The following is a 15,300-nucleotide window of genomic DNA, read 5'->3' as shown; positions in this document are numbered from 1 at the left end:
AAAAATAAAAATATTAATGGTATTTATTTGATATAAAGTCACTTTTAAATCTTAAATTTGCTCTGGGAGGGGTCTAAACCCGAAAACCACGCTTGTAGCTACGCCACTGACCTTACACTATAATAATGAGTTGGATCCGAAATTCTGGATTGGGGTATGATCGATATGTAACAAGAGGGTTAGAAAAATACGTATTTAATAAAAAAAATATTTTGCAGCTATTTTATACTAATCCCGGTGAGCAAGTGGAATTTAGATAAATAAATACTACTTTGAAAAATAAAACGAAGATAATTTAGAAATCGTTTAAATTAAATTCCTGGTATACCTGCAAAAGGAAAATACGATGGATTCAAATACGAGTATAGGTCCAGTACTGCCCATTATGGTGAGAGGCTGACCAGCAAAGAGTGCCCATGTTATACCACATATGGCCCCAGATAATAAGCTTTCTATCGTAGCCTGATTGTTTTTTTTTTAAAATACAATTAATCTCTGCATGTGGTAATTGTGGTAATGTAGAAATTACACGAATAATTGCATTACAATACATATATATAGATAATATTGATATAATGGAAATACCTGTGTAAATGTATGGTATTATATTATTTATATATTATGAATTAGTATATTCGTTAATTAGATATGTTTTATATATATTGTATATGCATGATAAAATCGGGTGGTAATGTTTAACTGTCTAACATTATTGCTATGTAGAAATATCTATCATAATTATATATCTGGCCATTATTGTTATATGTCATGAATGATCATCGCTGTACGAATAAATGAATGTGTTATGAATTATCCTACGTATAATCCGTTTATTATAGCAATTATATAGGAGGGATGCATACTAGAATCCTGCAGGGCCAATCTTTGGCCCCAAGTCCGAAAAAATATTAATTTTTTAATTTTCTCGTGGTATTAAATGAATAAAAAAAAACTACATCCTGACGCAAGCGCGTAAAGAGCAAATTCGCGTGTTCTCGTAAATATCTTTTTAAACCAATTAAAAAATTTCATCCTACACACCCCGCACCCCCCTCTCTCTCCCCCAAGATGCGTGCAATATATCATTGTAAGGAAAGATTCGAAAGAAAAATTAGTAGAAGTTAGTTTAGTAACCTTTAAAACTAAACGAGCATAAACCCAAAATTATTTTTATAAAAATCTTAAATAGCTAAACGCCTACAAGAAGTGAACCTAGAAATCTCTAATAAAATTCACGGGGAAAAAATTTATCTAATTGTGCTTCCCCCACCCCTCCCACTCCTTTAGCAAAATCCTGGTTACACCTCTATGTCCCGATATATTATACTCCATTATCATTTTTACATCATACTTTGAAATTGGTTATGAATAGTTTGGTTAGATTTCTTGAATGTTTCCATTTTTCATAATAATTAATATAATAAAATAAAATAAACTTAATATCATATGATTGTCCGAGTGATGGTAATAATTTTAAAAATTTTACGCATAATATATTTATAAAATTGTATTAGCGAAAAAAAGGGTTTTTAAATAATTTATTATTAAATTACTAATATTAACGAATAAAAATATTTTTTTACACTTTTTTCCAGTACAAAGGGGGTAAAAACAATGAACACACTTATGAAATTGTATTTTTATGTTAATAGTGTTTTAAATATTATGATAGATATTTTTAATAATATTTTTTTTAAAGTATTAACTGAAGTCGGACTCAAGTCAAAAAAATATAGACATCGGGCCGAACTTAAAAAAATTATAATAAAAATCATGAATCACTTCTTTTATCAAAATAAATTACTAAAATTAGAATTTCTCTTTAATAAGGTGAGATTAGCGATTTTTACTTCATTTAACTTCATAAAAAGGAGTTTAATTTGTATATATATATATATTATATTAAAAATTTTGGGCTGCTTTGGTTTAAAAAGATAAACAACACTAAAGATTCCATAAAACAAAATAATTATCTAAAATAATAACAAAATAAATTAAATGAATACATTATCTTTTATACAATTGCATCAATTATAGTAAAGAAAGATATTAGAGAATAAAATTAAAATAATATATTCCATAATTCCATTTATATAACAGTCGAAAGTTTTATAACATCGGGCGCGTGGCGGGCTTGGGCTGAAAAAAAAAATCTAAGGAATATTGCACAATCCTTGACTATGCGTGTTTACTTATTTTCTTTCAAATTCATTCTGCCTAACATTTGTTAATCTATCATTTTCTTAGATCCTCGATTGATAACAAATGCGAAATTTAGGTTAGTAGAGAGAAAAGATAAGGTTTACATCCTCGTTAAATATAAAGTCAATTTTTTGATGTTGCTAAGACGCGCACTTATTATAACGGAATTAATATGTTTATTCTAGCCATCAGCTAAACAACTAATTTCTAGTTGGGTTAAAACGTAGTTTGGAACCAATAACAGAATAGCAAGATGATGCAGTCTTACAACGATTGCTTATTTTATCAAAATAACAAATAGTCTTAAAAATTAGATGATTATTAACTGGTTAAAGACCACGTTTTGAACAGTTTCGTTCACAATTCCTATAGAGCTTCTTTTTTTTTATAAGAAAGGCATAAAAGATAATTCTCTAATACACTTTAAAAACTCTTAAAAAAAAACAACTAAATTGACAAAACTTAGTCTCCGATTTAAAGGGTCTCCAAAAATAAGGATAGATGTAACGAAGTAGATAAAAAAAAAGAGACTAAATAAGGTTAGGGGGGGGGGGGTCATTCAACGAGGCGTAAGAATACTTTTATGCGTAAACTCTCGATAGGTTATTCTTCGCAAATAACCATGTTTGTTAACCCTTTATTTTCTTTCATTTCATATTATCTCTTCCATTATTTAATTCCTTTATTTATTATATTTGAATCATGAAAAAAATTCTCTTTGTTAGTTAAAATTAATTTAAACCAGATAGAACCATATGTTACGTACCAAATTATGTCCAGTAGCGTCACCTAGGAGGCCGCCGAAGGTCACGATGGGCGCCAAGCAAGCGAAATAGAGGAAAAAGAAGGATGCCAGACATTGCATCGAAAGTGCGTCAGTTATGTCACTCCAAAAGTACCAAGGCAGTTTGCGCTCTATGTCTTGTTTAAGGCCGCCACAGAACCTGTGTGGAAGTTGTTGGTCGTTTAATATATCCATACAAAATATGTGTATTAATATGCGAAGCATTTTAGCTTAAAAGTTATCAGTGTTATTGACCTTTTTAAAAAAAAAGAATTACATTGGTATATTTAAAATAGATTTCAAATTTTAAGGTGATCCTGGCAAGATCTAATGCAGCAGTTTTATCATGAATCGTCAGCTGTTAGGTTAACTATGTAATATTTATATGGGTAGTCCAATAATATTTTGCTCAAATTTTTAGAGCAAATTTGGAAGGTGATATTTATTTTTAAAAAAAGATTGATTACAATCAATGCTAAGAATCCAGGTAAAGGGGCCAAATATTTGAAAGTGAGTTCTTAGAACGCCTTGCTAATGCAAAAATTCTCAATCTCTTTCAAATGAAAAGATGGCAAATTAATTAAGTCACTACGCAAACGCGATAAGATATACAAAATAAAGGGGTTCCACGTCAATTCGGCGTGTAAAATTCGTCGCACAATTCAGCGCACGGCCATTCGGCGAAGCGTCAACAGGCGCGTATCTATTACAGTTGACAATTTATTATAAATTACTTAGTATAAATATATAAGGATAATTAAATAGACGTCATTTTTGAATATTGGTATATTATTAATTATTTCTTCATATTTATTTTTTACAAAAATCTCAATTTTTATTTACTAAATGTGTAATACAGAAAAAAAAAATTAACTAATATTTATACCTATTTCTTTAATGGGCCAATTTTACCACATTATAAGGTATGTTGATAAGTAGCCAATACCATGCAAGCCTGAAGATTTTGTGCAAAGAAGGAAGAAAGAAAAAGAAAGATTTGACCTCTATCTCTAATCCTATATATTATTTTGGCTACAATCTTAATCAACCGTTTTTAAAAATAGACCCCGAAATAGCCCCCTGATAAGTTCTATAATGTTAAATCTTAAATCCCCTTTTCACGGTTTAAAAAATAATATACTCCCCTGATGTCTTATATCATAAAACGATTGTACCCACAATTTTAGCGCTATTACCGAAATAGATGCCTTTACACATTCATTTTCGCCAATAACTGTAAGAGGGTGTTTTTTTTCATATAACCCAAGCGATTTGGAAACGTATACAGAGTGATGGCGAGTTATTAGCACATTATTTAGATAAAGATGAGACAAATGCTCTCTCTTGCATTTGTTCCCGTGGATGATGTAGTTGATGCTTTTTATGGACTTACACAAACACCATCCTATCAAGATAATGAAAGGGTCTTATACAATCTTATAACGTATTATGAAGCGAATTGAATTGGGAAAATTCTTCGTAATGGAGAAAGACAACCACCAAGGTTTCCAATTACCCTATGGAATCGATATGCTGCTACATTGGAGGGAATCCCAAAAACAAATAATGCAGTTGAAGGTAATTTTTTCCAAAATTTGCTATCTTTTTAATCATTATTTACACAATCATTTTTTTATAACTTTGCAATTTTTTTACTATAGGTTGGCATAGAGCATTCTCATCTCTGCTATCATCGCACCATCCCTCTATTTGGAAATTTTTTAGATGCTTACGGTTAGAACAATCGTTAAGCGAAGCAAAAATTGAACAATATATTTCTGGTACACAACCCCCGAGATCAAGAAAGAGGTATCGGGATACGGCTGAAAATATTATATTAATTGTATCTGACTATGTAAATCGCCCGATTAATGATTATTTAAGGGGGATGGCATATAATTTTAATTTACAAATATAATGTTTTTTTTAATAGCATGTTTTGTATAGTATATTTATATTTTCTATATTCATTTTATAATTTGATTTATATAATAGAAAAGATTAGCCTAAGCATAACATATTTTTTTTAAAAGGATTAATAGAAAATTTAAGGAATTTTAATAAATCTAAAAAATGAGTCAGTTTTAATTTGATTTTTTTTTGGATCATGGCTGGGTCTATTTTTAAAAACGGTCGATTCTAGCCAAAATAATATGTAAGATTCGAGATAGAGGTCCAAACCTTTCTTTCTCTTTCTTTCTTCTATGCTTAAATCTCGGCTTACTTGGCTACTAATCTACATACCTTATGTGGTAAATTGGTCAACCAAAGAAATAGGTATAAATATTGGTTGTTTTTTTTTGATATTATTACACATTTAGTAAATAAAATTGAGATTTTTGTAAAAATCAAAATGATTTCTATCTAATCATCCTTATTTTTTTTATACTAAGTAATATATAATAAATTGCAACTGTATTAGATACGCGCCGAATTGACGTGATACCAAATATAGGATATATAGTAAAATATTTGGTGTTTTCATTACTTGCCAGTCTTAACGAGAGTCTTGTCTTCGTGCTCGAGAATCTTGAATTCGTCTTTTTCAGAACCGTTTTTATCGCATTTTTTGCTAATTCGATTCAGCTTAAATAAAAAAAGGGAAATTATCATTTAAGGATATATCTTCACTGAAGTTTTATTAATACATGTTAACAATACTTATTTTAACCGATTTACGTCAAAAAAAATTAAAAAAACTTTAAAAATAACGATTATGATAATTGTCACTTTTATATGGTGCATCTTAATTAAAATTTTAATTTAACATGTTAAAAATACATATTTTACCGTAAAAAAAATCTAATATGTTTAAAGATACCGATTATAATAATTGTCATTTTTCCAAGGAACATCTTCAATACGAATATAAAAATTGTCAGATTAAATTATTATCCTTAAAAAGATCATATACATAAATAAGTTAAATAAAAATATTTTTAAAAAATATTATTTAGAAAACACACCACTTTTAATATATTTAAAAAATAGATAATTTTACAAAAATGATTATAAAAAAACTATAAAAGATTTCACCTAAAAGATTGTTTATTTATAATAAAATTCACAAAAGAATTTCTCAAAAAAGATTTAAGATTTTAAATTTGTTTAAAAATCTTTTTGAACTTCAAAAATTATTTTTGAAGGTTAAAATTTTGGGCGTGTGAAAATCACTAATAAATTGTAACAAAAATAATATTACAATAGTAGCATATCATTTTTTTAATTAAAAAAATATCAAATAAAAGAAATCCATTTTTCATTTCATAATATAATAATATAAATAAAAAATATATATCATATAATATGTTTATTTGTTGAATAAAATATTAACATTAAATATAAATAAAATAAATTATTTTAATAAAAATTAAAAAAAGTGTAACATTTTGATGTTTTTAGAAGGATTGAGAGATTAAAATCGTTGTCAAATAAGAAAGGTTAAAAGATACTAAATCTTTATTAAATCATAAGTTAAAAATATAATCAAACTAAATTAATTTAAAAAAATTAAAATAATAAAAATTAAAATAATAAAAATTAAAATAAAAAAATTAAGTTCGTAACATCATCCTCTTTTTTTTAAGTAAAATATTTCCGATTATATATACTTTTCTATCATATTCATTTACATAATGTTTAAAAGACAAACTGAAATAATCTTGAACTTTATTTAATCTGAATAATAAATCTTTTTTTTATTCATTTTTCTTTAACTAATTTGAATATTACAACACCCTTCCACTTAGATTAGCCCCCACATTCTGCGAAAGACCAATAGTCGTGGTATGTATTCGATTACTTTTTCTCACCGGTAGATTCTGTTTCTTGCCTTCGTCTGGTATTGATTGCATGCTTTTAAACGATTCACGATCCATCTTTTCTCCTGTTAAATTATTTTAATCTTTTGTGTTTCTAAGGTTCTTCTCTTTTAACTAATGATAAGTGCTTTATCTCGGTCAACGATAGGCGATGCTTGATCTGCGATTAACGATTGTTTTCACGAATTCTTGTTTCTAAGATCATCGATTTTGTATCCTATTCTAAAGTTTTGATAAGCAATTGGCGATAATTTGTCAACGATTAACGATTGCATCCTGGTCTTGATTACTTGTTCTACCTAGTCGCTTGTCCAGATATCCACTTTGCCTTATGATCTCTTATACGATATGATTTCTTCTATCTTTTGATCCAAAATAAAAATCCGATCTCTAATTGAGCTCGATTGCGGCATAAATTTTCTAATGACGAAAAGCCGTTTCTCTTTATGAAGATTTTTTGGTTAATCAACAACCTGATATTTTGCTAAATATTATCAACTTAAATAACAGTCAACCGTATATCTTTAATAAAAATTTATAACGAAATTCTTTTAGCTACATCGATCACTTGTACGTATAACGATCTCTTGTGACGCATTCTTTTTAGCTAAACGACTAATTCTCCGAAATACGACCATTAATATTGATACCATTGTTTTATTGCTCTCATTCTTTGTCTTAGTGTCGATAGTCATCTCATACATCCCCTTCCCCCTTTATTTAGAATCTCTTTTCAGAGTTAATTAGACTGACTTTTGATCTTCTAAAGCCTGGATCAATCGCTGCAAGACACCACTGAACCAATATGGTATTGATATTTATATTGCTGAGGCTAGTGGGAGAGTTAATTAGACTGAATTGTTGAAATTGCCCTGTCGCCTCCACCCTCCAACATCATTGTAACATTTTGATGTTTTTAGAAGGATTGAGAGATTAAAATCGTTGTCAAATAAGAAAGGTTAAAAGATACTAAATCTTTATTAAATCATAAGTTAAAAATATAATCAAACTAAATTAATTTAAAAAAATTAAAATAATAAAAATTAAAATAATAAAAATTAAAATAAAAATTAAGTTCGTAACATCATCCTCTTTTTTTTAAGTAAAATATTTCCGATTATATATACTTTTCTATCATATTCATTTACATAATGTTTAAAAGACAAACTGAAATAATCTTGAACTTTATTTAATCTGAATAATAAATCTTTTTTTTATTCATTTTTCTTTAACTAATTTGAATATTACAACAAAAAGTATTAGGCCGCGTTATATTTCGCGAAATAGAATTCGCTAAATTGTCTTCGCGATTTATGTTTCGCGATATTGACTTCGCTATAAAATTTTTTGCGATTATTGATTCACGATAAAAATTTCGCTCTAATGTATTCGCTTTAAAGGTTTCGCGATAAGAGTTTCGCTTATAAAAAATTCGCGATATTTGTTTCGCTATATTGTTTTCGCGGAAAAATATTCGCTAATGTGGATTCGCGATAAAAGTTTTGCTATAAAATTTATTCGCGATAAAAGTTTTTAAGAAGTGTTTCGCGATAAAAGTTTCGCTGAATTGACATGGAACCTTTTTTTAACGCGTCAATTATTAGAGCTTTTGTTTCACTGTTAATATTTTTCCCCTTGTTTTTACCATTTATTTTTTAAAACAAAAAAAAATTTCTTTTTAAAATATTTATTCATTAAATAAAATGAATGACAAAAATCACTGAAATTCTATAACATTTACCTAATTTTTATGTTTAATTATTCATAAATTAAAGATTATAGTCTTAAATAAAATTATAAAATTACTTACTTGATCAAAAGTATAAATGCGTCTTGCATAAATATTAAAATTTTAAAAATAAGAATTTTAAAATGATTATATTTTATCATTTACATATCGCTAAATATTACAGTTCAAGCTTATTTAATTTTAAAAAGGTACATAATAACCAAACGATTAATTTAATTTAGCAATTGTAATTAAATAATTTCATGTAAAAAATTGTCTGCGATCAAAAATGAGAAGAAAAAAAATTGAGAAAAGGTCAAAAAAATAAAGATTAAAAATGACTTAAATAAAGAGATTGAAAAGGTTAGAAATGTATGTAAAAGATTACAATATAAGGAGAAAAAATCATAAAAAGAATATTGTATGTATGATGGAATAAAACCTGGGGTTGGATATTCAAAGGTGGTTGTATTCTTATGGTAGGATCCCACTCTCCTGGAGGAAGGACTATGACTTGGCCTAAAAATTCGTCTACCCCCGCCAAAATATCCTGGATATTCTTGGCCTTGTAAGCCACGTCGTGGAACACCTAGATCGATTTTAAGCACCATTGAATAAAAACATTATTCAAAAACATGACAGTAATTATTATTATATCCCCTTTCTCTCTCTTTCACTCTTTAGCATTGTAAACCTTAATTAACCATTGTTTTACACAACATAATTTAAGAATAACTTCATCCGACATCAAGGTAGCCAGACATCGCCCAATTTCGTGGTACTTGTCAACGTATCCAACGGGACCGATGAGCAAAAATATAAATCTAAATAAGGTGAAGTATAACAAATTTTAAAAAAAATATTTCGCAAAATAAAATGCAATTTTAAACGCGTATATAACTTTTATCGGCAATGCGCGTAATAGGAAAATAAACGCGATTTCGCCAATTTTTATAAAAAACGGATAAATCAAAATTTTAGCCCAAAAATTAACTTTCTTTTAAATTCAGGAAAGTAATATCTTACACAAATAGTCTATAAATTTATAGAGTAGGTATTCTAGGTATGCTAAGAAACATCTCCGATATTAAATTTAAAAAAACTTGCTTCAGTATCTTAAAAAAAACGCATATACTAATTAGTTAGCGTGTCACGTCAAATATTTTTAAGTTTTAAATTAACTAATTTTTTAAATTAAAATAAAGTTTAACTAATGAATTCTTATTTATAAATTCAAATTTCGAATTTTTTTTTGCTATGATAGACCTATTTGGATCTGTGCAATATATTTAAAGAATCATATCATATATGGTGATACGATTGATTAAGCGAATATACAAGATATTGGTAATGAATTGGGTAAAGAAAAACTGATTTATAACAGGCATAACAAAGAATATAGCACGTCTGTAGGAAGGACGGTGGCCTTGGTATGCATAAACAGATTTATATGGAGGAATAGGAGTTTAATCCCGATTAAAACTATTAATATGCGTTTTCCTTAAAATAATGCCTAAAAAAAATTGATTTTAAGGCGTAAAGTAAATGGAAATCAAGGAATTTAGATTCTGTAATGGGTAATATTAATCACATGTAATATTATAACACGACACTGACAATCAAAGCTTTAAAAAAAGGATTAACCCTGTTTTTAATTTATTATATAATATAAAGTAGAGCCATCGGAATAAGATTTAGTAGTGCAGGACTCTAATAAAATTAAATTGAGCTTGGAAATCAAAAAATAAAATTTAGCTTTTTACGTTTCTAAATTTAATTTTTTATGGTCGAATCACTTTCATTAATCCTATTAAGTAAATTAAACTTGCATTCAATTAGTCCCGTCCAAAATTTCATATTTTAATCATACAATTGTCAGTCTAGTTTATTATTGTAATATAATCCTTTACCTTAGAGGCAACTGTAATATGATTAATTGTATTCTCTACCATGATTAATTGATGTATTTAAGATTTGTCAAATATGTATAAGCAGTACTGAATATATTAATGCAGTTTAAGATATAAATTGTTAAATAAGAGTCAAATATGTCGTTGGCGCAGTTTCAAATGGAGAAATCTAATATAAAATCAAAGATGGAATTCATTTTTAAAATCTCCAAAATAGGAGACAACGAATCGTTTTTTATGAGCAAATATTGGATTAGAGGTTTATTCAAAATTATTTACTTTGTGTTTTACCGAAGATGTTAGATGAAATATCATATGATGATATAATTAAACTTACTTTAAAAAATTATTACTCGAAGAAAACTAATTTTATGCTAGATATTATTTTTTTGGAAAATAAGAACAAGAAAAGGGGGGAGAAAGATTACAGAATATTTAAATAAATTAAAGATAAAAACAAATAAGTGTGATTTTAAAGAGATATATATAATGCAGTATTGAGGGAATAAATAAGTGTCGGAAATTACGAATGAAAAATATACCGAAATTAATCAACACAATCGCGACTTCAATGGAGATAACGGAAATGGAAAATTATCTGCAGGAAAGGAGATAAATAAAATCGCGAAAACAGTGACAAGAGAGCGGCACGACAAAGTGAATCCGGGAAAATAATTCCCCGGGAAAAAAAAATCTCCTTTTTTTTTTATAATAATAAAAAAAAAAATTAGAAAATTAATAAAATAGGAGAAAAAAATTCCCTATAAGAATATCGATTCCGGAGAATTATTTTCTAAGAATTATAAAATGGGGATTTTTTTTCCCCGAGGAATTATTTTCCGCTTTCCGCTTACCAATTTGAATGCAATTTACCATAATTGTCGAATAAAAAGGAGATTTAGAGGAAAATATGCGGAAAAAAATCGTGGTAATAAAGAATATGTTCAAACGATTAGATGTTCCAGAAAAGGAGCTAGAAAAGCTTTAAGGGTTTGGGGTTCTTAAGAGGAGTCGCAAAAAGGAATTTGAGGTGGATAGATAAAATATATATTAATTTTTTTTTTAATTTTGACAAAGGATCGGCAGTCTCCATTTTTGAATATAGAAGACGTGTCCCGTTTAAAAATACCGGTAACAAAAAAAGGGATATTATTTTAAAATCTTGTAATAATGTAATGATCTATTTTCTTCTCCGTTTTATGGCGCATTCCATGTTTATTCAGGTAGGCCAGTTTTCCTCAAAGAAAGAAAGGAAAGAAAGAAAGAAAGAAAGAAAGAAAGAAAGAAAGAAAGAAAGAAAGAAAGAAAGAAAGAAAGAAAGAAAGAAAGAAAGAAAGAAAGAAAGAAAGAAAGAAAGAAAGAAAGAAAGAAAGAAAGAAAGAAAGAAAGAAAGAAAGAAAGAAAGCTTTCTTTCAATTTTTAGCGGTCCTGAGCATCAATATTTGTAAGATTCATGCTTTTCGTATCCGTCGCTATCACATTTGTCCAGGTCAGCCTTCCTCTAGGTCTTGATCCTCCTACTTCCATGAAGGTGCATCTTTTGTCACACGTTCTACATGCCCAAACCATCTTAGTCTATTATCGTCGCATTATCAGTCTAATAATTTCTATACCCAATCTTGCTCGCAATTCCTTGCTAGTTTCTCTCTCTCTCTCTCTCTCTCTCTCAGAGATACCCCACACATCCATCCAATCATTCTCATCTCTGTTCTCTAACATCAAACTTCCCCTTTTCCCGTTACATCTATTACGTACCCATTTCGGGCACCTGGTGTATTGGATTGAATTGCTAGCAACTCCTTTCCATCATACACCACAAGGCCACTTACCGGATTCCTCCATCTTTCGATTTTCCCCACCAATCATCACCTTTGTCTTTGCTGCATTCATCTTCGGACCCTTTGCTTCCACAGCCATTTTCCATTTACTAATTTTATCCCTCGATTCTTCCTCACTATTCGCTAGTGTTGTAAGCCGACTCGCGAGTCGGCTTACCTACGTCAAGTTAAGTTTTGAGTCGATAAGTCGACTCATTTTTACGACTCGAGTCATGAACTGGAGTCGTGAACTCAATAAATAGTTTATTAAATTTTATGAGATACTCAATTGATTATAATGGGTTAATCGCGTAAAAGCATTGAAAAAGGGGGAACGAGTGAACGCTCAAAAAAGGGTTAGTTCTTAATAATTTGAAAGAATTATATAATCATTTTAAGGCGAGTAATTGTTTAACTAAACTCAACACCTAAACTATATTCTAATTCGCAGACATTTATTGTGGAGAATATAGTATATCCACGCGAGGATCCTTGGATCGAGGATCAATTAATCGACTAGATTAGAGGATACGTAACACGTGCATATGAAAACGATTGGTGGTTTAGGATTTGTACAAGAAGTGAATGTAATTAAGAGATGAAGTAAAAATTAATTTTCTTCACCCTAAAGGACCAGCAAATTCTTTTGTTAATCCAGCTGCACAGGATATCCTTTTTCATCCCAAAAAATAATATTTTAACAATAGTTAGTCTATCAACGGCTACATCTTTCATGAATATTTATCTATTATAATATCTATAAAATTTATAAAATTTTCGAAATTAAAATTTTTTATAAGAAAAAAATGATTATAACCTCAGCTAAATAATCTCATTTCATGATATTAATGATAGAAAATCTTGCTATTTTATGGTTTAGAAATAGAAAAAAGTTTAAAATAAATAATAATCTTAACAAAACGCGTTATTTTATAAAGGAGCGCCATCTATTTTTGAAAAAATATTTATTATTTTAATTTTTTAAATTCCAATAACTAAAAAACCCATGGTTGTACCAACCATGAAATTTTTTAATGAATAGATATAAGGTTAGAGAATAATAAAATATTAAATTCAAAAAAATTTGGAAAGCGAAACTGAAGTTTTCATGTTTAAAATTTATAACGTAAATAAAAACGGCAACAATATTATTTCAAAAAAATCCTAAATATTTAATAAAAGCCTTTAATAGATTTACAAAATGACATATAACTTATAACTTATAAAATCATTATAAAATCGTATTTTTCGAAAAAAGGCCATTTTTGGTACTTTTGACCATTGATATCCCAGGAACTATGAGTACTAGGAGGCCTAAATTTTGGATTCGATGCTTTCTAACGATATTCTCTCAGTATGCAAAATTTTATCGAAATTAAAAAGGTCGGGCCCAAAAGTTATCGATTTGGTATGGAATTACCCATATACATACCCCAGTTACCTGGTTATTTTTAATATAAATGAAAAAATATATGCAAAAGATTTAAAAAAAAGATATTCCAGGTATCATCGTTAAAGAACAGGACCAATGACATTTTTAGCTGAGACTTAGTGAGGTTTATAGAGAAGACTAATCAGTTAAAACATAGGTTCGATGAATCGATTTAAAGAATAGAGAGGAAGGAAGAGAAGGAGAAGCGATGCAAAATACACCACTAATGAATGAAATTACTCCTATAGATAGCCAAAGACATTAATCCTATTACCAAAGACATTGATTATATACACGACTTGATGACCAAAGACATTGATCCTAAGACTCAATAACATAAAAAACCATCATAAATGAAAAGATTGAAATCTACAGTACGGATCAACCAGTAGTAGAGAACGAAGGTACAAGTAGGCGTTATCCTTAAACGGACAAGAAAACAATTTATCCCGTTCCAAATCGAAAGCCTGAATAGGGGAGAATAGGTGTAATAGAATCCATTAACCTGAAAGGCAATCGATAATATGATTAATCGTATTCAAATATATTGTTAATATGTATGATGAATAATTGATATATTTATATTGATTTGTAAAAGATATATAAACTGAAGTACAAAATATATTATAAAGCAGATAAAAAATATAATAAATTATTCAATAATTAGTCAAATATACCAATTATATTTAATATATCATCGGGTAATCTATTCTTCTTGTCTATTGTTAAAATTTCGATTCGATTTGAAAAATAATTTATGTGATCACTATATTTGTATAGTAATTATGTTTTCAAGCAACGATATAATCTTAAAATAATTTATAAAACATAATGAAAAGTATAGAGTTCACTTAAATTATGAAAATTTGATAAATGTTGCTTTGTACTAAGGAAATGGAGGGCTATAAAAAAAAAACGAAAAAATAAGATGGAATGAAACCTCGAAGGAATAGGTACTTCGGTCGCGTCGGCTAAATAAACCGCGTCTCGCAAACGAACGAAGGCGATTATAGGTTTCTGCAAAAAGGGGGCTTCCCCTATCAAAACGTGAGCGGCCTCAGCCTTTTCAGGCAACTTTTTCATAAAATGGCAATTGCCAACCTTTAATTTTTTTTTTTTTTAGCAAATATAAAAACATAATAATTTTAATTTATATATATTTTTTTTGTATTTAGATTTATCGGCTCAACAAATTTATTAAGCTCACTTCGAAAATTATAATAAAAATTGTATTATCTAACTAGATAAACTAAAAATAATTTAAAAAAAAATTTTTAAATTGATAAAATGGTTAAATTATTAAGAAATGGATCTTTCATGGTATTTAAAGAAGTCTTGGGCAGTATATGAATGAGCTCAGTGGCCCCTACACTTTTTGAGCGAATGAAGCAGAATACCCCCATGAAAAGTACCCCCTTGAAAAGTATCACCCCCCCCTTCGAAAAATGATAATTATGACACCCATAAATTTCAAAAATAATTTTTATTGCATCAATTTTTAATATATAATATAAATAAAATGCAAAAAATATAACTTTATAAATATTTTAAATTAATAATTTAGATAAATTAGAAGAGAAAGCGAAAGAATTTATAATTTCATCA

At 28.2% G+C, this 15,300-nt stretch overlaps 1 protein-coding gene across 1 annotated transcript in view; it reads right to left on the bottom strand.

Moving 5' to 3' along the window:
• Nucleotides 1-15,300, bottom strand: part of LOC135929724 (electroneutral sodium bicarbonate exchanger 1-like) — a 54,875-nt gene that overhangs the window by 22,485 nt on the left and 17,090 nt on the right. The window contains exons 5-10 of the mRNA XM_065466428.1: nucleotides 14,636-14,796; nucleotides 9,273-9,360; nucleotides 8,979-9,125; nucleotides 5,475-5,572; nucleotides 2,969-3,146; nucleotides 329-462 (exon numbers count right to left, since the gene is read on the bottom strand). Coding sequence (XP_065322500.1) covers nucleotides 329-462; nucleotides 2,969-3,146; nucleotides 5,475-5,572; nucleotides 8,979-9,125; nucleotides 9,273-9,360; nucleotides 14,636-14,796 — 806 coding nt within the window. The remainder of the gene's footprint in view (nucleotides 1-328; nucleotides 463-2,968; nucleotides 3,147-5,474; nucleotides 5,573-8,978; nucleotides 9,126-9,272; nucleotides 9,361-14,635; nucleotides 14,797-15,300) is intronic.

The sequence above is a fragment of the Gordionus sp. m RMFG-2023 genome, chromosome 5 (assembly GCF_954871325.1).
Source record: "Gordionus sp. m RMFG-2023 chromosome 5, tfGorSpeb1-WG-v2, whole genome shotgun sequence".
In the NCBI taxonomy this organism is placed as follows: Eukaryota; Metazoa; Nematomorpha; class Gordioida; order Chordodea; family Parachordodidae; genus Gordionus; species Gordionus sp. m RMFG-2023.
This window is presented reverse-complemented; position numbering and strand designations above follow the sequence as displayed.